The sequence below is a fragment of the Chionomys nivalis genome, chromosome 3 (genome assembly GCF_950005125.1).
Source record: "Chionomys nivalis chromosome 3, mChiNiv1.1, whole genome shotgun sequence".
In the NCBI taxonomy this organism is placed as follows: domain Eukaryota; kingdom Metazoa; phylum Chordata; class Mammalia; order Rodentia; family Cricetidae; genus Chionomys; species Chionomys nivalis.
This window is the reverse complement of record NC_080088.1, coordinates 36,930,544-36,953,945: the sequence shown is the minus strand read 5'-3', so window position 1 is coordinate 36,953,945 and position 23,402 is coordinate 36,930,544. Positions and strand designations below refer to the sequence as shown.

The following is a 23,402-nucleotide window of genomic DNA, read 5'->3' as shown; positions in this document are numbered from 1 at the left end:
AAAATGCAATATTGTCTTTCAGCTAATGAAATAAAATTTATTAATCATATGTGAAATGTTCTCAGATTCCCCCTTATTAAAGTGATTTCAGTGACAGCAATGGATACTTTACACATATAAGTGACCTAAAAGAATGGGCTGAGCACATACCCAAACCTCCACAACTGTGAAGGGAAAAACACACATGCTGGTTTAAAGGGCAATGCCTGATCAGAAAGTATGGAACTATTCAGTAAGCAGTGAGAAAATAAACTTAGGTTAGTTAGTCTCAGATAATGATTGGCAGTAAAACACCAAACACCACACCAACACATTATTCTTTTTGGCATGAACAAAGCACTCTAGTTGGTATATTTTATTTTTTTTGATAGTGAGACACAATAAAAATTACATATATACCAATTACATGTGATCCTTTACAACTCTTTAGAGCTGTTTCACTAACACAATTTGAGCTTTAAAGTAATAAAGTCAACTTTTAGAAGACAATGAAAACTAAAAATACATTAAAGACATCATAAATCATGATAGGATATTGAGATGGCTTATAGCTGGAATTTACACATTCTAATTACAACAATATGTAGACCTTTACAAGAAGCTGGTAACTAAGGCGTTCAGAGGTAATGTTAATTTCCACATAGTTAATCGCCAGATTAACAATGTCACAAGTGCTAAATTCTTAAAAAATTCTTCCAGAGTCCATAAAACCAAGCAGAATATTGTAAAATATTCTTGGTTGCACAAATCTTTTAAAATAAATTTCTGATTATTCAGTATGCCTTACATAGACACCTTTAATTGAAAACTGGTGAGGTCTCCAGAGACTATCTTTTCATGTCTTCACAGCTTGGATCTGATCTGATAACAAACAGACAAAAAACTATTATCAGTCTCACAAGGGAAAGACCAGCAACCCTATTCTCTAAGTTAACTCAAGCCCAATCTATACAACACAGGGAGATCCTACCTGCATATCCGTTTTCTTAAGATACAATTAATAGTGCTGTGTTAATTTTTATATAAGCTGTCAGTAGGTAAGGAATTAGCTAATACTACAGGCTTTCTAGAAAGACCCTAACAGTTCGTTTGGTCTTTGGTCCTTTTTGGTCGCTGTTATTAATTAATTCCCTTCTAGGTAATTACTTACAGCTCACTAAACACACACAGCAATTCCTGAAATATCAGTAGCCTTATTAGACTTCAGCTCTCACACTCCCATTCAATTCTTCCTTTGCAAGCTTTATGGCCCCAACACTTCTAACTCGGCTTGCCATCATTATCTGTATGACTATGACAATGTCACGCAGCATTCAGAAAGATGGGTTTGTGCGCTTTCCTCTAAGGTTATAATCTCAACTAAGCCCGTTTCTTTCCTCTATCTCCTTTCTTCCTTTTTTTTTTTTTTAAGACAGGGTTTCTCTATGTAACAGCCCTGGCTGTCCTGGAACTAGTTCTGTATATTAGGCTGCTTGAACTCACTGAGATCTGCCTGCCTCTTCCTCTCAACTGCTGGGATTAAAGGTGTGCACCACCACTGCTACCCAGCAAAGCAAGGAGTACTTGTTTTTGTTTTTTCGAGACAGGATATCACTATCCTGGCTCTTCTGGAACTCATTCTGTAGACCAGACTGCCCTCGAATTCAGAGATCCACCTGCTTCTGTCTTTCAAGTGCTGGGATTAAAGGCATGCACCACACCCCCAGGCCTCTTCTTCCTTTTTAAAAAGTACATTTAACACTAATTCAGTCTCACATGTGAAGCACATTAAATAACTTATCATCTTCACCTTCTTTTTAAACAATTATTTATGTATATGGGCGTTTTCCCTACATGAATGTCTGTGTACCATGCACATGCCTGATGCTCACAGAAGCTAGTAATGTTGAGTCTCCTGGAACTGGAGTCATGGGTGGTTGTGAGCTCTCATGTGAGTGCTAAGAAGTTAACTCAGGTCCTCTGGAGGTACAGCCTTAACCACTGAGCAATCTGTCTAGTCCCTGTTTACACCTTGTTGAAGAACTCCTTTCTAAACACCATGAGGACTCTCCCACCTAGACAGCCCTTTTCTCTGCTTGCTAGTTATTCTTGAGATCCCTTTCATCATCAGTCTAGGATTTCCATTAACAGTTCAGGGACTTTTTTTTTTATCCTCCATTCCTGGGCTGGTTTTCCTAGTTCCTGATCCATCTAGCCATCCTTCCTTTCTTCCCTGTCTATCCTTACTTTGAGAGTGTATGATGCACGTGAACACATTCATATTCCTGTGTCTGTGTGAATGTGTGTTGCCTATGTGTGAAGGTCAGAAGTCAAACATGGTGGTGGTCCTTGTCTTCTATCTTAAGGCAGGGTCTTTGTGTTTGCTGTTGTGTATACCAGGCTAACTGACACACAGCTTCTGTGGATTCTCCATCTCTGCCTTGCATTTTGCCACAGGCACACTGGACAACAGATGAATGCTACTGACTTTTAATAAGCATTGGAGATTCAATCTCACTTAGGCCTCATGCCTGCACAATGAGCACTTTACGAGTACATGGGGGAAATGAGCCCCTTGATCTTGTCTTTTTCTTTTCCTGGTTTACTCTCTCCTTGAACTAATACAGCAGAACATGTCTTAATTTACAGTCACATTTGACATTGCCTCACTATGTGATTATATTGGATATCCTCTATGATCTTTTCCAGACACTCACCATTACCATGTCGCTACGAAGTAGCGGGTGTTGGGAACTTTGATGTAGCAATTCCTTTCCTTATGTGAAACCCATTTCCACCTCGGGAAGATTACACAAGTTTCCACTGTCTTCAGGGTTGAACCTTAATAATGATGTGCCTTGGGTAGAAATATTTTCTTCCCCTGCTCTAGGCTCTCAAGATTCAGTTCCAACAAATACTTTTTGATGATCCACTACTCCTCTCTAGTTTCTTGGTTCTCTTTCTAAACTGTCTTGTGTTTGGATACAGGATCTTCTCAATATGACCTCTTTGGGGTTTTGTTCTTCTTCTTCTTTTTTTTTAATTTCATTTTTTGTTTGTTTGCTTGTTTTTTTCTGTTTGTTTGTTTTAGACAGGGTTTTTCTGTGTAGTCCAGGCTGTTCTGGAGCTTGCTCAGTAGCCCAGGCTGGCCTCAAACTCAGAAATCTGCCTGCCTCTCCCTCTTGAGTGCTGGGATTAAAGGTGTGCACACCACCTCTGGCATCTGCCTCCTTCTTAGTCTGATTCCTCAGATGACTCTCTCTACCTTATGCCTACCTCTACTGTTTGTTTCCTGGTGGTGTAGGAAACAGAGGAGAATTACAATATTATCTATGAAAACTTGCAGCCCCTCCTTGCTTTCAGTTTACTGTTGCCACACACTGTGAGTCTGGTGTTCTCCAGTTCAGATAGTGTTTGAATATTTGCAAAGAATAATCCTTAAAACTCATTTTGCTATTGTAGTTCTTGGGTGTTGGAAGTCATGATTTCTCTTTTCAGTTCTAGATCCATCTTTTACATACAAGCATATTCTAAACCCTTGGGAAGATCTTCCGTGTGAATCAGGCTGCCCACTTAGGATTCAACTTTTTGGGGCCCATTAAAGCCAAACTACGTCCATCAGCTCTCCAGCTTTCCAAACAAGATTACCATTTTTACCACATCCATTCTTGATGTGGGATAAACGGTCTGCCTCAAGGCCAGCTCTTTTGCTACTCCTCCTGTTGCACAGAGCAGACAAGGATGCTCCTACTTACCTTCCAGAGACTGTTGCAACAAAAGGACACAGAATAGGTTCTAACAATATTCTATTCTCACAAAGACTTGGGGCAGAAGGTAATAGGTCAGAATAGAAAGAAAAAGAATTGGTACCAAGAAGCGTTGAAAATTGGTCCTATAAAATTGGATCATTACTGACACCTAGTGGCTATTGCTATGGGTTAAAAAATAAAAATACATAAATGAAGTTGGGGAAGAAAGGAGAGACAGAAATCAAAACCTAGAAGATATATCATCATCTGTTCAGTGCTGTGCTCAAAGTCACTACACTAAGCACGCACATGGCATCTTCACTGAGAGTAACATCAGCATTGGTAAAGGAAGAGGCAGGAAAGAAAATACATCTCTCTATCTTCCCTGGAGTTTTAATCTTAACAATCAGTTTCTTTCAGAAATCCATGGCATAACACTGAACACTTCTTATAATAATTTGAAACATAAAGTTGGTGGGTTCAAAGAAAATATTCCTTTACTAATTTTGAGAACCATTAGAGATGTTTGTTTTACTTACTAATAAAATATGACTAGAATGTTCATTAGTAAATGTTTTTACTAAATAAATACAAGCTAAAAAGTCTGTGCCAGAAAGTGCTGGCACACGCCTTTAATCTCAGCACTCAGGAGGCAGAGGCAGGCATATCTGAGTTTTGAGGCCAGGCTGCTCTATAGAATGAGTTCTAGGATAGCCAGGGCTATGTAGAGAAATCTTGTCTCAAAAAACAAAACAAAATACCCCTCCCCCCCCAAAAAAAAACAAAAAACAAGAAAAAAAAAGAGGAATGAAATGAAAAGTCTCTGTGTGGAATTCACTAGAAGAGCAGATTTTACATATTTCTATTTGCTATAAAACGTGCTTTTAGCATTTCTAGGCAGATTACTCCTCCACCCAACACAACAGGCTATAATTCTGCCATAGTTTCCAAAAGATGAAGGAAGAAAATGAAAAACGATACTACACATGTCTAAGGTAAAAGGCTAAAGTACAAGGAAATAGTACTTATAACCACAAATTGTAATTAGAATTTGTATCTTTTTTTTACCCCATTCAGAGTGGAAAGATTCCCAGAAAGAACAAATAGTCAGAAATTCTGTTTACACTGAAAACTTTTGATTTGGCCATAAAGATTTTACAGAAAGGACATACAGAACACACACCTTTCTATTGCTCTGCATGTTTCAAGCTGTTCTTATACACAGTAGATGATATGACCCTAGGGAAAACTATAACTTAATTTATTCCCTAATATAGCAATGATCTATTATAGCTACTTTGATTTAAAAAACTGAACTGAAAATAAACAAGGTATCAAAAGAATAATAGTATTTATAATACTCTATGAATGTTGAAACTTGTGTATATATGCTATGTATAAATGAAAATATATATGTGGATTACTATACAGTATGGTAGGAAAAAAATAGTTGTCATTTGGTCCATAACATTTGTCCCAAACTTTAAATGTGTTCTTCAACTACTAGAGTTAATGAAAATCTGGGTTCATAAATTAAAACCAGTTTCTAGATCTGATATATATATTGAATATAGACAGAGAAACAATTAATTAAATCTGCCAGAAAAATAAAATAAAGTAAATGCAGCAAGGTATCAGATACTTACTGTATTGTTTTTTCTGACAGCAGAAATAAAAAACAAGAAGGAGGCATTGATGTAATAAAATTAAAATATAAAAATGAAATGCAATGAATGAAAAAGAAAGAGGCGACAGATGCACAGCAGCGTGCGGTGTACCTTGAAGCCAGTCCACACCTTCCTGTAGTCCTTCTCCTTTGATGGCATCACTCGCACTGAAACAAAAGTCAAACGAAATGTCCAGTTTATGGCATCACACAACTCTAGGATAAAATAACAACAATTTTGCCATATTGCAAAGAAATAAATACTAATATGCATTATGCAAAACTATTAAGTATTAAAATAGAATATAAATAGGAGCTTAGAATCTGAGGACTTAGGAAAATACACATGAGACAAATTTTGAGAATCTGTAGTAATGTTAAGAACACATAAACATCAAGTTATTTTCTCACTGTAGAAAAATCTAGAGTTCACTGCCCTACCCTGATCTACCCAGGGCTCCAACAGCATTTACTTGTTACAAATGTTTGACTTAGGTCATGGTATACTCACAGAATCAACTGACTTCTTCCTCTGTGTAGCCTGGACTACCCTGAAACTCACTGTATAGACCAGGTTGGCCTCAAACTCCTATTTGCCTACCTCTGCTTCCCAAGTTCTGAGACTAAAGGCATACAGCACCACCCCTTGGCTGCTCATAAACTTTTATAAGCTATTAGAAGAAAACAAAACTCTAGTCAATTTCAATTGTACTTTTATATTTACTACTTCAGTAACCTTTGGCATCTGCAACTGAGAGAATATTACCATGACCTACCATTTGAAGCATGCATGTAAAAGAAAAAGTGCTTCCATTGTCTTCCATCCTTAAACCTCTAATGTGATACTTTGTCTATAATTGTTTAAGGTATATAAAACTAAAATAACAAAGTTCAAATCATTTTGGGAGCTATAGACCAATATGTGTTACAGATCTAGCAACTTTTTTAAAACCTATGATGATATTAATACATAATTAAAATTTCTGAATAATTAGAGATTATTTTATAGTCTTCACTTAGTGGGGAAGCAACATCTAAAGCACAGTAGAAAACCTAGAGAATTAAATTAATCTGGTTCTAACTAAAGAAATTACTGCCAAGGAATTACTTGTTAAATTGAGACTACAGGTTAGGGAAGAATTCTTCAAGTAAGAAGTCAGAAACAAATGGTACGAGGTAAACAACTACTCAAAGCACATTTTTGATTACATATCATAAAAGCAAGGCATTAGTAGCTAAAATACTTTAATCAAAAAAACTATTGATTTTGGCACATATAATTCTAGAAAGAACTCCTTGTCCATGGGACAAGTGAAACCAAGTGACTGAAAACCTTATATATTTCTCCGAACAAGTTCCACCTTTCCTTTGAGATGAACTGTAAAACTCAGAACTAGAGCAAAAATCAAGCTCTTTGCCACAAGCTCCAGTGCTTTGGACGTTATGGCCCTGAGTTATCTCTCAGTGGCCACAGCTCCCGCAGCTTCCCCTTCCGCTGCTCAATGGCAGCCAGAGTCCTAGATGTTCCCAGAACAGAACAGGTACACCTCAGCCATGAAGAGCCTTTCCTTCCTGGCCTCTGGCTGGGTAGCTGCTTCTCCAACCAGGCCTTCATAGGAAATGCTCCCTGACTGATGTCAGGCCACAAAGAGAAGTCAGGCCATGCTTTCTCTTCCACGGTTAACATTTCTCCATCCAGTCATCTGATGTTTGTATAATTATTTCCTTATTATCTGTCTATTTCACAATTAAATATACAAATCCAAATATATCATGAAGGAATTAAGTCAAAAACATGCTAACTCAAATGAGACCCTAGACTCTATGGTTAGTAAAAATGGTAAAAAGGAAGGTCCTGAATTCTTCTTTAGTTTCCCAGACTATACCAATATCCTTATATCCAATCTAAGGTAAGAGGCAGGTAATGTTTGATCTCCTCTATCCCTGATGACAACCACCCATAGAGCTGAAGCTGGCAAAGAAGGATAAGCATATTTTCAATATTGTGCATGCTTTAAGAGATATCACAAAATGCAGAACAAATTTTATAAATGAAATCCTAATTTGAGTTTAGCAAAATGATGTCCAGTTTGAATTAAGGAGAAGTAAAGTTACAGGCAGGTTAAAAAACTTCTCAGCATTTTTCTCTGCTGTATGGAGAACACAGACCTGGGAATATATCTTTAAGCATCATGTTCTCACTTTTCACACAGTGATGGAGGAAGGTCATTGGTTAAAAAATAAAGAAACTGCTTGGCCCTCATAGGTTAGAACATAGGTGGGTGGAGTAAACAGAACAGAATGCTGGGAGGAAGAGGAAGTGAGCTCAAACTCGATAGCTCCTCTCAGAGACAGATGCCATGCAGCTCATCGCCAGGGCAGACACAATGAAGCAAGCCGACCCAGGATGGACGTAGGCTAGAATCTTCCCGGTAAGCACACCTTGGGGTGCTACACACATGAATAGAAATGGGCCAAGCAGTGTTTAAATGAATACAGTTTGTGTGTTGTTATTTCGGGTATAAAGCTAACCATGTGGGAGACGGGCGGGACAAAAAGCAGGCCCGCAGCTCCTACTACAACACAGACATTTTGATGTCATAATTGAATAAATAAATCAGGTTAAATTCACCTGTTAGTTATCTTAGGTAGAAAGGGGTGATTAACTCATGAAATTGACACTTCATGGACACTTCTTGTGCCTCCCGTCAAGGCAACATGGAACTCTGCACAATGCAAACATTAGTATTTATTTGAATTTATGTTGTCTTTACAGTCCAACAATTTGGAGTTCAGTGGTTTGTGATAGCAAAAGTTCTATCTCAAAATTTTTCTTTGTCTAAAATCACACTCTCCGTTAACTATTAAATATTACTGGATCTCAGATTCAAATTGAACAACCATAGAGTACCATCAACCCCATGCCACCCCCACTCAAGACCAAGAAAGACTTCACTGTTTCTGTTTTTGGTAGAGGAATGCTGGGCCTCACAGAATCTTGAGGTGGTCTCTGGGGTTTAAACGCTGCTCTGTTCAGCACCAAGGCTAGTTCTTAAAGACTCTTCTTAAAAATATGATATTAATTCTCTGGAATTTCATACAATCTGTTCAGAGCACATTCACTCCCCCTTCCCTACCCATCCAACTTCATGGTCTCTCTTTAAAAAACCCAGGGAGTCTAGTTTATGTTACCCCTGAAAAGTTTTAGGTGCGGGGTCTCCCCTGGTGTGTGGTTGATCTATCAGGGGTTACACCCTTAAAGAAGATACTAACTTTCAAAATCCCATCACCCACTCCATGTTGGGATTCCTAGGCTCCACTTTCTTTGGCTTTACAGTCTAGGTCACTTCTAGAGACAGTAAATGTCTCTACTTTGTGTCCAACTTCCCCCCAGTTATTATTTTAATTCTTATGGAAAGTGGAAAAAACTACAGAAGGACATTCTGGGGCATGGGAAGGTAAGTGGGTAAGTAGCAAAAGAGGATCTTAGGAAGGTAGCACATAATAATTAATTAAGAAACTCCTAAATATATAATGCACACAGCAGTTTCAGACACTGTTTACTAGTATGTGCATATACAACCATTACCTCTACTTCCTCATTTGAATAAATGTATAATATATGTACCATGTACCAGTCACAAAATTGGGAAAAGAAAAAGACAGCACTAAAACGTGGCAGAAATCCCAATTCCTAGAGAGCTTAGGCTAGTGTTAAGAAGACAGACTACCGCCAACATAAAAAGCAAAAAAGGGGCCACATGGTAAGGGTGAAACACAATAGCAATCCCAGAACATTAACTGGAGAATGATTCAGACAAGGCGACACCAGAGGGCGACTATCCCAAAAAGGATTGGGTTTGGCTGATTTCAAGTGAAAAAGCAAGTCATTGTGCTTGAAGGCAGGACAACAAATGGATTATTTTATTTATGTTTTTTACCATAAGATTTTTTTAAAAAAAAATACTTTTTATAGTGCTAAAGGATTTGAAAAGTTAACAGCAACATATTCGTGAATACCTGAAATGTCACAATACTGTGAAACACTTTGCATTCTACCATGTTTGCCATTTATAAATGATGTAAAAAAAACCTAAGCAGAACCCTACATTTCACAGACCTTTTAAAAAGACAAAATGAGAAATAAAAATGTTTTACCAAATATGCCACGGCTTGTCTTTGATGTTCTCTAAGCACAGCAACTGAGACACCTTCACAGATGTCACTGCATCTCTGAGATCCATTTTGTTCGCAAAGAACAAGATTGGAATCCGGCGGTGCTTAATATCTGAAAGAGAAAGATGCCATCACAACACTTCTAGTGATTGGGATCACTTTGCCCTAAAACCTTAAAACCGAAATAAGATAAACTGTTTCCCATTGCTCCTTTTTATATGACTCATACACAAAGATGCACCGTTAGACATTCATCTAAACAGAGAAATCAAAACTGCTTGGTAAGACCGTGTGCCCTCTGTCTAGGGACTTTAAACCAAAGAATAAAGTCAGAGAAGGGGAATCTAGCGTTAGAGAAGCAGTTATGCAAAAGGGCAAATATTTCTCTTGCTTGCAGTTGTCAACACAAGGAAGACAGACCTAAATAGGAAGATGAGGAGGAAATGGACTTGCTTTATTTCTAAGTCACAGACAGCATCATGAACAAATGAGATGTCTTTTAACAACGTATTTTTCTCATTTACAACGTTGAAAGCATTTTCCAAAGGTTTTGTGTATTTTTTTACATTTAACTGTGTGTGCACGTGCGTGTATGTGTGTGTGTGTGTGTGTTGGCACACATGGATGTAGGTGTACCATGGCATGCATATGGTCACAGGAAAAGTCATGGGAAGGATTCAACTCTCTCCCTGTGTACCATGTGGAGCTGCAGAATCAAACTCAGGATGGATCCCAGGTTTGGCAGCAAGTGCTTCTAGCTGCTAAGTGAAGCCAAGTCCAAACACATTAAAGAGCTTAGAATCCAGGAGAATCTCTTTCCCACTTCTGTCCTGTGCTGCCCAATCGCCTTCCACAGTAGGACAATGCACACCAGCAACTTCACAGCTTGTAGAAACACTGTGTATTTCCAGTCATATTCTAGTATTCTAGTTAATTCCTTGTAACAACACGCTTACCAACATTCTACATGTTTATCTTTTCACTTAATTCCCTAACTTACCCTTGTTACCTAGGCAACACAAAAACTGAAAGCCCAGGGGTTCACAACTGCCTGTATCTCTAATTCCAGGGGATCTGATGCACTCTTGTGGCCTTTGTGGGCTCCTGCATGCCCACAGTACACGTAAATACACCCAGGAACACACATACTTAAATAAAAAATAAATAAAGCCACAATCGAATTCTTCTTCCTACTTGAAGTTTTCCTAACATTGAGAGCAAAACAAGGCAGAAACATGGCCGCCTTGCTAGCTGCTCCTGTTTCAACGTACTATGAAAATAAGATAACCAAAGCAACTGTACCCGCTATCCTATTGCTCAGAATGCCACGTCCCCTCATCTTTTCTGTCTGAATATTATTCTCTTATTACTATAGATTATTTATATACTTAGCAAAGCAGAGAATTTTTAATATTAAAGAAATAAATGCCAGTACCCCCTCCCAAAATAAGACAAAAAAATCACTGTATAAAGCTTTGAAATTAAAAAAAAATGCAAAGTTTTTATAAATTCTGTACTATCAACAAGCTTTAAAATTTATAAATTTAATTTGAAAATAATTCTATTTCATGAACAACTTTTTCTTAAACTAAAAAACAAAGCAACACATATAGATGGAACCCAAAGCACAGACATCATGACAGAAATTCCACAGATACCTGGGTGATTTAGAAGAGTATCAAGTTCTTCTTTGGCCACAACCATCCTTAATTTATCACTACTATCAATGACAAAAATAATGGCTTGTCCATCTCTGTATAATATAAAGAAATAGAATAATGACATATTTTACCACCACATGCAATACTAAGTGTGTATAAAACATCTTGTCCTAGTAAGTTGGCAGTGTTATATCTGAAATATCCACTGAACATTATGTCTGTATACTCTGAAAATTATCTTGTTTGGAAACATTTGTAAAACAAGTCATCAGCTGAGAAACAATCTTGTTTTTTTCACTAAATATGACCAGTAATAATTCTTATCTATGAGCTGGCCCTTGAAGGAATAATTTGAATAGAGAGTTTCTTCATGAAAGCAGCTGTGGTACATAATTACACAGATGTGAGTGGACAAAGTATTGTGTAAGCACTGATAACCCAGGCTGGCCTTAAATTGTGATCCTTCTTTCTTAGTATTACAAGTACTAGGATTGCAGGCATGTGCTGTATAGCCCGATCGCTGGTTCTTAAAGTGTAGCTATATTAACCAAAGAGAGAAATGGACAGCAAAACCAGAGAAGAGAACAAAGGTACAGTGCTATGAATTGTATGAAGTTATATTATTATAGCAGATTTCACTTGGATTTTTAATCAGTATTTGACATTAAAATGTAGCCATGTAGTAAGCAATACTCATGAAAATACTTACTTATAATAGTGTTCCCAAAGATTCCTGTACCTTCCTTGTCCTGACATGTCAAACACTGTAAAAGACAAACTATAAACAAAAGCAAGACATTACTATATTTTAAGCAACTAAGTTAAATGGTTATCTTTTAATATCTTAAGTTTTATCAGATCAATCAACATGGCTGTAGGATAATAAATATGGTCAATATTTTAAAAAGTGAAAAATTTATTAATCTAAATATTATTTTGCAATGAATAACCTAAAAATGTTTCCTTTGCTAATGAAGTTTTCAAGAGTTGGTCTAAGCTTTAAGGGCTGAGAATAAACTAAAGATCGTAGTACAAAAAGGTCTAAACCCATAGGGACTGGAAATGACAACTGATTTCCAGGTAAGTACGAAAACCCAGCTTCAGAGTCACAGAGAGAATGTGGTTACCTGGAGGACTTGAACTTCTCTATGCTGAATCCTATGGTTGGAACTATATCCTGACACTGGGCCTGCGAGAAGACATAAGTTTAGACATCTGCAATTACAAAGATGGGTTTTCCTCAAGTACCAGATTTTTTTCATTTTTAAAATATGCTACCAAGGAGATGACAAAATTAAATATTACAATTTCTGTAATAGACACATAAAAAATATAAGGTTTACTTGCCAATTATGAATTGGTATAACATTTATGTGCAAATTCATATCTTGTTTTATTAAACAAGGTAAGTTTTCACAAGTGGTTAAAAAAAAGTCACTCTGGGTTCCTACGTTGAACTTCTTAATCACTATATACATTATTTTTATTAAACTTATGCACACTGAACTTACGTATGTTTGTAATTATCTATCTTCATGTTTGGTCCCTGCTCTCAAGGAGCTCATCAGATAGAGAATGTAAGCCACCATCAACATATGACAACATGGATGAAGAGAACTCGGGAGAGAATGGTAGGTATGGGAAACCCCAGGACTAGTTCCTGGCCAAGAATATTTCAATGAATGGAATTAGTCAGTACACTGATTAGGTAGAGAAGGAACTTGCTACTCAGGAAAGACAGAAGGCATGCATGTCTAACGTGTATTGCTAAGTAAAAGATTGATATAGAGTGAATTAAGATAGGCGGGGTCATGATGGCTCTGGTGAGGAGTTCTACAGGAAGAAGTCTGTAGAACCCTGTAGAACAGGGCCAAGAAAACAGCAGGACACACTTTGACAGGTTTCACAGATATTTAAAAATATACTGATAATCGACACATTAAATGCCTCTTAGAATTTCCATCATCAAAACTGTTCATTCATTCAAACAAAAATGTATCCACTTTATGATCCAGATGCTTAGAAGTTATTCTTGACTCCTCCTTTGTTACATGCTAAGTATGAAGCCATTCGCTAAGTTTTACCGGCTCTATGCCATTACCTTAGACTAGACCTTTCCGTTTGGTGCTCTGAATTACAATAGCCTCCTAATTACTCCTAATGTGCTCTGCCACCTGGCATGAGTTATTTAAACCTAGGTTTGCTTAAATGTCAACTATATTATTGTGCTCATAAAGTTATTATGAGAATTAAATGAGCTAATAGGTACTAAATACTCAACATGGTGTCTATAAAATTCCACAAATGTTTGCTATTATTATAATTATATCCTCATTTTGGTTAGTCTTATTCTTAGGTTTTCCCATACTGCCTTAATAATAGCTAAATAAAAAAAATCTTGTTCCTTTTATGTGAAAATAAGAATAGAAGAATGGAAATTTGCCTCACATTAGCATGTTCACTTGGGTACTCTACTCTCATAAAATTTAAAGCCAACTGGAAGAAAAGCTGGAAATGAACTAGAGCATGGGAACATCAGCAGCAATGCGCTGCGATCAGACCTCCCCCAGGTCTGGTTCCTCAGCTTTTCCTTCTAGTCAGCCTTTGAGCTGCATAAATAGTTCCCCAAAAGTATTGTTTTTGTTTGCTAGAAAAATAAACTATTTGTGGCATCTGGGGTCTTGCCTCATTTCTCGGAGGTTCCTTGAACAACAAGTTTTGGAATAAAATGTTTTTTAATTTTGTTCTTTCCCCCATGATCCTACCATTTTTATTTAAAATGATTTTTTCATCAACCACACGATAAAGGTTAAAAATTTAATGGAATTACAGAAAAATACACCAGATAATAACAAGTGTCTTCACTGAATTATAACTAGAATACTTAAGTTGCCTCTATATAATTACCTAGGTTCTCCAAACTCCTTTTAAAATTTAGCCTGAAGGGATAAAATCCCTCAACTATTTCTTCTCCAAAGTTCTAATGGAAATAATTCACAAAAGAAAGTTCAGAAGTTAGCCAGGATAGAGTAGATCCATATGGAACTCATTTTCCCCTACAGTAATTCAGAGTAAAGGCCGGGCACAACACACACTCAGAAAATGGATACAATAGACATCCTGGAGTCCATAGGCCAACTTCTCTAGCAGAATCTGTGAGATTCAGATTCAGTGAGGGATCATGTCTAAAAAAGTAAGGTGGAGAGAAACTGAAAACGAAACCTAAAGTCAACTTCTGGCTTTTTCACAGCAGGCACACTCACTGCTATCTTCCCAACAAAGAGTCATCTCTAGTATTAATTTCCCTCTGTTTTACCCAGGAACAAATAGATCCAGTCACTGAACTGGAATGGCAACAAGAAAGGAAGGAGTGTAGCCTGGACTATTTCAGGAAAGCAGTGATTAGACCAGTATCAACAGGATCAAGACAGAATCTATAAGAGAAGTTTTAGCTATCATCAACTCTGTTAAAAATTGTATCTCCACGTAATCAACAAAACCCCCTGATCAAAGATGATGATGATGATGATAATAATGAACATCAATCTATTCATCTACCATCTGAAATATATTTCAGTGCTAATCCTCGTTCTAGGTATTTGTTATTCAATGCTTGATAAATCAAGGGCTCTTTTTTTGGTTTTGTTTTTCTGAGACAGGGCTTCTCTGTGTAACAATCCTGGCTGTCCTGAAACTCGCTTGGTAGACCAGGCTGGCCTTGAACTCACTGAAATCCGCCTTTCTCTGCCTCCCAAGTGCTGGGATTAAAGGCATGTGCTATCACCACCCAGAATCAAGGGCTCTTTTGATGTTGAGGAGAAATAAAATAAGCAAGGTATCAACTTAATATGCAACACACTATCAAATGAATATGCAAGTTGCTTAGGAATTTTTCAAGATAAAGCTAGATGCTTTTTCCTCCTCCCAACGAAAAGGGGGATCTCACCACGCAGTCCTAGCTGACCTGGAGCACTCTATGTAGACCAGATTGGCCTGGAACTCATAGAGATTGGTCTGTCTCTGCCTCCTGAGTGCTAAGATTAAAAGTATATAAATACCGCCTTGACTTGGTCAAAACTACATTCTTTCTTACAAAGGGTGAAAGATACCCTCTCAACTGAGGATATTTACCATTTCAAATACAACACTAGGATAATTTATCCTTAAAAATAAGTTTGAGTCTAAAATCTAGTTATCAAAAATATCAATTTTATTCATATATATATATATATATATATATGGAGACAACATGGAAAAGTCTTATAAGTCTTTTCCTAACAGAACACTATAGATCTGATGGTTAATACAGTTAGTTAACTAACAATAGCACCCAAATGTAGATGAAAACTCACAAGTGATGAATCTAAAATAAGATGGAAGAAAATGTGAAATATACAACCGAGTAACATGAGTATGGAGCTTCTCAAATTTTCATTTCAATAACACCTTTCGGCTATTATTTCTACAGTTTAAAGGCGGGTGGGGGGAAGCAAATTGCTCTTAAGATCTTCAATTCTTCTGAACCAGGACAGCTACAGCTTAAAGTTCAGAAAATCATATCAGGAATTATGTGCAACAAAGCTGACTTCTGACTTTTGAATCATATGTTGTATGTGCTGGCTTTATATATTCTCAGGGATAAAATAATATTTCATTCACATGTTGCTCGAAATAACTACCTGTCACCAACATGCACAGCACTTTCTAATTATCTACAGAACCTAGAAAAATGAGGCATCTTTCCCTTTGCTTTGTTCTTCCCATGAAGAAATTCAAAGTCAGTGCAACCTATAAATAAATTTAGTTTGTGAAGCTCTTTAGAGAAGTATGAAGGAAGAAAAGGAATATTCCTGCTTAATAATCAAGATTTACCTGCATATTGCATAAATACGCGACATATGCAGCAAGTGACCCCTTAACCAGCCGTAAGATTAGCAGTTAACAAGATTACAGAAAGTTATAACTTCAAAGTAATGTTGCACATAACTCTCGCTAGAACAAGAAAATGTCAACCATTACAGAAATACTTACATTTGAAGGTTTAAGTTTGTTAATGATTGTTGTTTTGCCACTATTATCCAGCCCAAGGCATAAAACATGAACCTCCTTCTTCTTCAGGCCAAGTAAACCTGAAAGTCTGTCCAGCAATCCCATAATGTGATGTAAATATTTATAAAACAACTGCAAGGGAAAAGAAATGATTATTTCAAAGGTACCTTACATATGTAATAATGCTAGTATATACATAAAAAAATGTAAGGATAATGGCAGTGGCCAAAACACATCGGTGTGCCTTTATTCCTAGTAAACAGTATAAGCCGATTAGCAGAAAGGAGCCTTAACTGAGATGTAGACTGGCAGCTTGTAAACCTTGACAGCAAGGAATAACATCCCTGAGACAATCACATTTATAATATTCAAGAAGAAGCTCTTGTCAGCGTCAGCAGCATGTGGAGTCTGCCAATTATAGTTTTCAAAGTTATTCATGAATGAGAGTCTAGTAACGGAGCACTATAGAGTCTATGAGAATTGGCTACAGTTATATTTTGAAATAATATGCAATTATAAAAATGTCGCTTATATATTTGTTTTCTGCAGGGTTATTTCCAGTTTGGGAAAGGTTTTCCACTAATAGAGATGGATAGTCAACCTGATTTCACCTGTCTCATACATATATATTTCAGCATTAATTCTTTGGGGATAATGAATACACTCCTTTACAATGTTAGTCAATCTTTATAAATTCCATGTCTTCTGTTTCTTCCTTTCTTTTGGTAAGATCTGTTTTATTTCTACTGGAGAAATAAAGAGAATAGCTATAACTTTTATCCAATTTGCTTTACTCTGTACACACATACACATAACCACATACATATATATACACACTAAAAGTTCCCCCCAAACCAAAAACACTCCCAAACTGCAACAATAATTCTTATTTTGACCAAAAGAAAAGATCCTGGGAGAAAGTGCAAAATGCAAAGTTAAATGACCAAGAAACGCTACACAAACAGCATTATTAATACACAAAATATTTATATTACTGAACAAGTAACAAGCATTGTACTTTCTCTATGTCTAAAAAACTTTGGAACAACAAGGCTAGTTGTTAAATCTGGTCCATGTCAGCTTCCTGAATCCAGAGGATTTTAGTTAGATTCGTTTTTCGATGCTTCATTAAATTTTTCTACAATATCTGGGGCATCATCATCTTCTTCGCCAGTGTTGTCTGGCTTTGGTCCTTTACTATCCAATACTTGTTGTTGGAACTGTTCAGCTAATTTTCTATCATTTGTTAGGCTGTCAGCACCAAGCTGACTTAATAATATGCCAGTAAGCATTTTTGTGATTGCTTTGGTTTCTGCATGACCAGTAATTGCAAAGGTGTTAGTGGAAAGGGAAGCATGGAATTTGGGATTGTTGGAATAAGGAGCTGTTCCAGCATCTTTAATCATGTTCACCTCTTCAATACCAGCTATATTGTTCACAGCCAGTTTTTTTTTTTTTTGAAGCTTTTTGTCATCATCCATGGTTGTCCTATGCAATACCTTCTTCCTATAACCTTGTCCCCATCCAGATCTGAGTAGTTTGGTTAACATTTCTGGTTGGTTTTTTTGTTTTGTTTTGTTGGGTTTTTTTTTGTTTGTTTGTTTGTTTTTGTTTTTTTTTTTTGGTTTTTCGAGACAGGGTTTCTATGTATAACAGTCCAAGCTGTCCTGGAACTAGCTCTTGTAGACCAGGCTGGCCTCGAGCTCACAGAGATCTGCCTGCCTCTGCTTCCTGGGTGCTGGGATTAAAGGCATGCACCACCATTGCCTGGCTGGCTAACATTTCCTGATGGCTAACTTTTCTGTTGCGTGCACATACACACACACACACACACACACACACACACATTAGCTGTATACATTTTTAACTTGCCCTTTAGGTGTGTTCAACTGAATCATTTTTTTTAAGGGAAATATAAATCTTTGTCAGCTTTCTGTTCCCATAACAAATGTTGTGATAAAACAATTCACAATTTTAGAAGCTATAGTCCATGATACAGTCCTCAATGCTGGACACTAAGCTCTTAAGATGCAGGTCTTCGGGGAGTATTTATTATTACTGTCAGGTGTGGGATAGCTCCCTGGCCTAGGAGGAAAATCTCAGAGACAATACACAAGCTATTGCCATTGCTCTTGGTTGCCCACGGAAACTTGATGTTGAGACACTATTGCAGAAGACACCACACATTTTAGCCACAAGATATGGAGAAATCCAGTTGGCACTGATCAAAAGCTTCTTCCCTGATAGTTAGCTTTTATAGTACAGGAAACTGCTATGCAGACTTTGTGGGCAAAATGTCATTAAAAGTCTTCCTCATCTGTAAACACTGAGAGATATTACAACGACCAACCTCACAGGCTATGCCCATGGGAGAAAGAATGACATGAAGGTTATGGGGTTAGCCAACTGCTTTCTGACTGAACTTAAGACCTACTTTTCAGGGAGAAACTTATGCCTGGTACGGCAAACCTAACCAAGAACCCATGAGTGGGGAGGTCATAGGAGGACCCGACTACTATTACTATGCTACATGGACATAGTAGTAAACTGCTCCCTCTACTTTTGTCACTACAGCCGTAGATTAAAGCAGTTCTCAACTCTTATCAGGGAAGCTTCTTTCTTCAGTGGATAGCTCTTGATTCGATAGTCATAAACAGTTCAAGCACAGAGAATAAGCAACTATAAATGCTCAGCTCTAAATGGAACATCTGTCTATACCACACCCCACCTCCCAAGGCTTAGGGAACATTCTGGAAGAGGAGGCAGAAAGGCTATACAAGTCTGAAGTTGGGGAGTAGGGTGCCAAGCGGAATCTTCTGGGTATGATAGGGCCAATGTACTCATGAACTGTTAGCAGCTGTGATTGCCTACACACGAACTCCCCAAGCCAGTCAACATTCCAACATGAATTAGGGAAAGGCTTACCACAGAAGCTATCTCAGAAGCTATTGGCAGTTGATGGCTGTTAGGGAGAGACAGGGAGAGATGCGGCCATTGGCTGGTTGCCCATGCAGATGGCTCTACACCCATAAGAGTAATAGCACACTAATTGTGCTCACTGGGTTACTTCAAAAGAACAGAAAGAAGAGGAAATGAAGTGGAGGGAAACATGGGGGAAGCGTCTAGGAAGAATTGGAGTTGGGGAACAGGACTGAAGATAATCAAAATCCATTGTGCATTGTATACAAGCATAAAATTCTTCTCTCTCTCTCTCTCTCTCTCTCTCTCTGTGTGTGTGTATGTGTGTGTGTGTGTGTGTGTCTATATGTCTGTCTTTCTTTCTTCTCTCCCCAAGATAGCTTTTCTCTGTGTACAGTTTTGGTTGCCCTGGAACTTGCTTTATAGACCCAGGTTGGTCTCAGTCTCACAGAGATTCACCTGCTTCTGCCTCCCATGTGCTGGGATTAAATGTGTGCACCACCACCACCCATCTACAAGTATAAAATTCTTAAAAAATAAATTTAAAATATTATACTTTAAAAATCCAAACTATATAACCATCTAAAGTAAACTTTAAAGAACCCCCCAAAATGAGCCCTTAGAAAACAAATTCTATTAGCAATCTAAGACAGAAGTACCTTGAAGCCAAATAAAACTGCAGCTAATATATTACTTGCTTTGAGCAGTTTTCTGTCTGTTCCTTTCCCTCAATGAAAGTACTGTTAAATTTACACTCCACATCTCAAAACGAAGCTTTTAAAGGAGCTTTCCTTTGGTTTCATTGAACCCTAAATATTACTATGACAGGAGAAGAAAAATACTCCTCTTGCTAACCACCCGACCCTTCCAGTACGGCCACAATATACCTGTGTACTGAAGAGTTCCCCTTACTCTCTCAACATAAATTTCCAAAGTTCCAGAGGCAGTAATTCACTTCATTGATTCTCATGTTCATTTAAGGTCACACAAATCTGTCATGTTACAGCTCCTTTCAAATGTTTTTGTTCCTGTAGCACTCCAAGCAAGGGATGCTGAGAGAAGTAAAGCTATAGCAAGGTAATCAATAGGAAGCTTTTAACTCAAAGGCATAAGAAAAGTGATTGTATAGTTGACATTTTGCTTAGTGCCTTTGGGAGACTTCTACCAATTAGTGACTACAAGGTGCAGTGCCTCCCTCAAGGGTGGAGCCTACAAAAAAAGCTTATTTATTACCCAAAGGATGGGTTCAATCTTAGGTAACTCCTTTATGCTAGCTCAAAACCTTTTCATATTAGATTTTAAAAGCTCATTTCAACACATTTCGTTGAGTCCTAGCTCAAAAGTTGACATTTTAATGAATCTATTTTATCTTGTGATATGAAACAACTCATATTTATCATTTTAATTCCAATTTGCTATTAAGTACTGTACTGTGCTAACCATTTTAGCATAGATTCTTAGTGTAAAAAATTAGTTTTACACTCTCTTTCGCAACTCATGTCTATTTAAATTTTCTAAAGAAAAGTATATTATCTTGGGAAATAAGTATGTAGCCAAATGATAAAGTGCTTGCCTGCGATGTGCAAAAGGCCTAGGTTTGATCTTAAGCATTGTAAAAAGAGAAAGAAAAAAATGAAAAATTTTACTGGAGAGACCACACCGTCATTAAGAGGGCTTGCTGATCTTCCAGAGGAACAGAGTTTTGTTCCCAACACCCACAGAATGAGACTCTCAAGTACCAGTAACTCCAGTTCCAGGGGTAATCACACTTTTTTCTAGCTTCAGTAGACACGACACTACATGAACAAATACACACACACACACACACAGAGAGAGAGAGAGAGAGAGAGAGAGAGAGAGCGCTAAAACTAAAATGTCTAAAAATTTATTTCATCTTTGTTTAAGAACTAGGTAGAAAGCTGATAGTGAGTTGAGACAAGACTGCCTTAACGGATAGGAAGCACAGCATATTGGCTTTTATTAGGAAAATAATATATCTTCAGCTTTTAAAGTCTTACTGTAGGTACTGCATAACATTGGCAGAATTGATATCTAAAGTAAACTCTCTAAATGAAACAACTCTTGTATTGGAATCAAGAACACATAGGTTTGACCACTGGCACTGCACTGCTCCTGTGTGACTTTTCATATCGTCAAACCTTTCTGTCCTTCAGTGTTTAAGGCAGTGGGTTGTGCACACATTTCAAGGTTGTTCACAGTCTAGCTGACATTTTTTAGTTTCTCATCTCACTCCTGCCCTTTATATATACATCAAATTCTCCTAGCTGCTTTCTGAGAATTAACTTTCCAAAGGATTACTGGTCGCCAGAAAAGCACCGAGGAATTAGCATTTTATCCACACATAGAGGCTTGGAGGGAAGCTGCAGAGAGAGATGAGATCAGGCAGAGAAAACTCCAGAAATGCTACTTGGTGAACTTTTAAGCACGTTGGGAGAGTGGGCTGCTGCACATTCTTACTACTGCAATTAAACAATCTTATTCAGTTTAAAATTTTTGATGATGAAATTTCAACTAAATAATTCACACATCGTATAAAAGGTCCGTCGTGGGCAGCTTTAAAGTCAAGCAAGCAAGCAAGCAAGCAAGCAAGCAAGCAAACAAACAAACAAACAAACAGCATTCGCCAAAGAAAGTTCAATACATTTTCGAGGCTCCTTAGTATTCACCATATAAACTTTTCTCCTTTTCCATCCCACATATTAAAGACAGTAACTCCCGATTGAAAAACGTGGGCAATAACTTATTCTAAATAGGACACGGGGAGGGTGGCCTTTGGCTACCGGGGTGGATATGGCTACAATCGGGTAGAGGGAACTTTCTGAAGTAGTGGATCCTGGCGACAGTTCCATCGCACTATAACCACAGCAGCAAGGTAGTGTGTACTTAACAATGGTGGAAGTGAGAACGTGTAAAATTATACCCAACAGATCTGAGAGATAACACAGAGATGGAGATGAAGACAGGCAAAAAGAAGGGTGGGAGCGGAGATACCTGATCTTTGAAGGCAATCCAAAGGCCAAGGGGCTGGCAAAGGCAGGAATGGACGCACTCTTCTATCCGTTTCCGCGGGCAGAAGCCTCAGCCTTCCTCTCTATGCCCCCGTAGGAAGGTTCCCTTGTCCCGAACCGGCGGCTTTGGCCCGGATGGGAGCATCAGGGGCTGAGCAGGAATCCGAGGCGCGCCGCGTTCCCTTGGCAACGGGAGCTCTTTCCGGTTCCCAAAGCCACGCCCCTTCGGGCGTTGTAGCGCCTCCGCTGCTGCGTTTTGATTTCTGAGGTGAAGAACACTGGGTAAAAAATGGCCCGATTCCCGCAGGGGAGTTCTAATAGAGAAAGAGTGAGCACAGAAGACACGGGGAACCGGCAATACGCTGGGAGCCGAGGGGTAGCGCCTTCGCTGCTGGAACCTGATGGGAGTTGTAGGCCGGCGCACAGCTTGCCGGGTAGTGCGCCGGGGCCTTAGCTGCGCGCGCATCTCTGGCGGAGGGAAGCCCTCCTGGGCGCCCGTGATTTGGCACAGATTTGGCGTGGCTGCCACTCAACCGCAGAGGGCGGCGTGGTGTGGAGCGAGAATCTGCACAGATGTGGTTCTGCTTCCCATCGCCCAGACCTTTCCCCGGGCTCAGCTGGGCCTGAGAGCGAGTCCGGCGGAAGTATATTACTTAGCATGGGCAGGAGAAGAGGAAAACGTGTAAAACCATAGTCAACTTTTTTTTTTTTTTTAAAGTCCAGAGGCATTATTTGGCAAAGAAAGTGTGATCCTGGCCCTGACTCTTAGTTGTCTGTTGTTCTGGAGAGATTAACCCCAGGCATGAATTTGGGATTACAGTCCTCAGGATCAGAGAGCCAGAGGCATTTGCTAATCAATACTTGTAAATTCACTTGGAATTAATAGCTATAGAAGTAAATTGTACTAATTGAAAGATACTGTATAGACACATTATCTCATATTTATATTGCTCCCCAATGGTCAGGCTACCAATAGAGCAATTTTAAATTATACAGAATTTTTTGTCAGTCTTTCAAGCTGTTTCCACCGTCCTACTTCTCAAGGGATGACTTTCATGACAAACTTGTATTTAAAAAATTTCATCTCTACATTTTTTTTTAAATTAAAGTTCATCTCTTCATTTCACTTGTTAGCATAAGTGTGGGATGTTATTTTACCTTTTCCCTGGCTAGA

General features: G+C 38.1%; 2 protein-coding genes across 2 annotated transcripts; both read right to left on the bottom strand.

Moving 5' to 3' along the window:
- Window positions 1-232: 232 nt before the first annotated feature.
- Window positions 233-22,425, bottom strand: Arl6 (ADP ribosylation factor like GTPase 6). The gene is made up of 8 exons (XM_057764355.1): window positions 22,212-22,425; window positions 16,263-16,412; window positions 12,359-12,420; window positions 11,941-12,009; window positions 11,229-11,323; window positions 9,553-9,682; window positions 5,507-5,562; window positions 233-861 (listed from the first exon to the last, which is right to left on the bottom strand). Exons 2-8 carry the CDS (start codon window positions 16,383-16,385, stop codon window positions 836-838), a joined length of 561 nt encoding a protein of 186 aa, XP_057620338.1. The 5' UTR covers window positions 16,386-16,412; window positions 22,212-22,425; the 3' UTR covers window positions 233-835.
- On the bottom strand, window positions 17,381-17,686 carry LOC130871115 (transcription factor BTF3 homolog 4-like). The gene has a single exon (XM_057764357.1). It carries the CDS (start codon window positions 17,684-17,686, stop codon window positions 17,381-17,383), a length of 306 nt encoding a protein of 101 aa, XP_057620340.1.
- Window positions 22,426-23,402: the final 977 nt, after the last annotated feature.

Excerpts from the sequence above, each read along its gene's own strand:
- Arl6 (XM_057764355.1), bottom strand. The coding sequence starts at position 16,385 with ATGGGATTGCTGGACAGACTTTCAGGTTTACTTGGCCTGAAGAAGAAG. Across the intron at positions 12,421-16,262 it reads ACAAACTTAAACCTTCAAAT|GCCCAGTGTCAGGATATAGT; the intron begins GTAAGTATTTCT and ends GTCTTCTCGCAG. Across the intron at positions 11,324-11,940 it reads CTTTGGGAACACTATTATAA|AGATGGACAAGCCATTATTT; the intron begins GTAAGTATTTTC and ends TATATTATACAG.
- LOC130871115 (XM_057764357.1), bottom strand. The coding sequence starts at position 17,686 with ATGATTAAAGATGCTGGAACAGCTCCTTATTCCAACAATCCCAAATTC.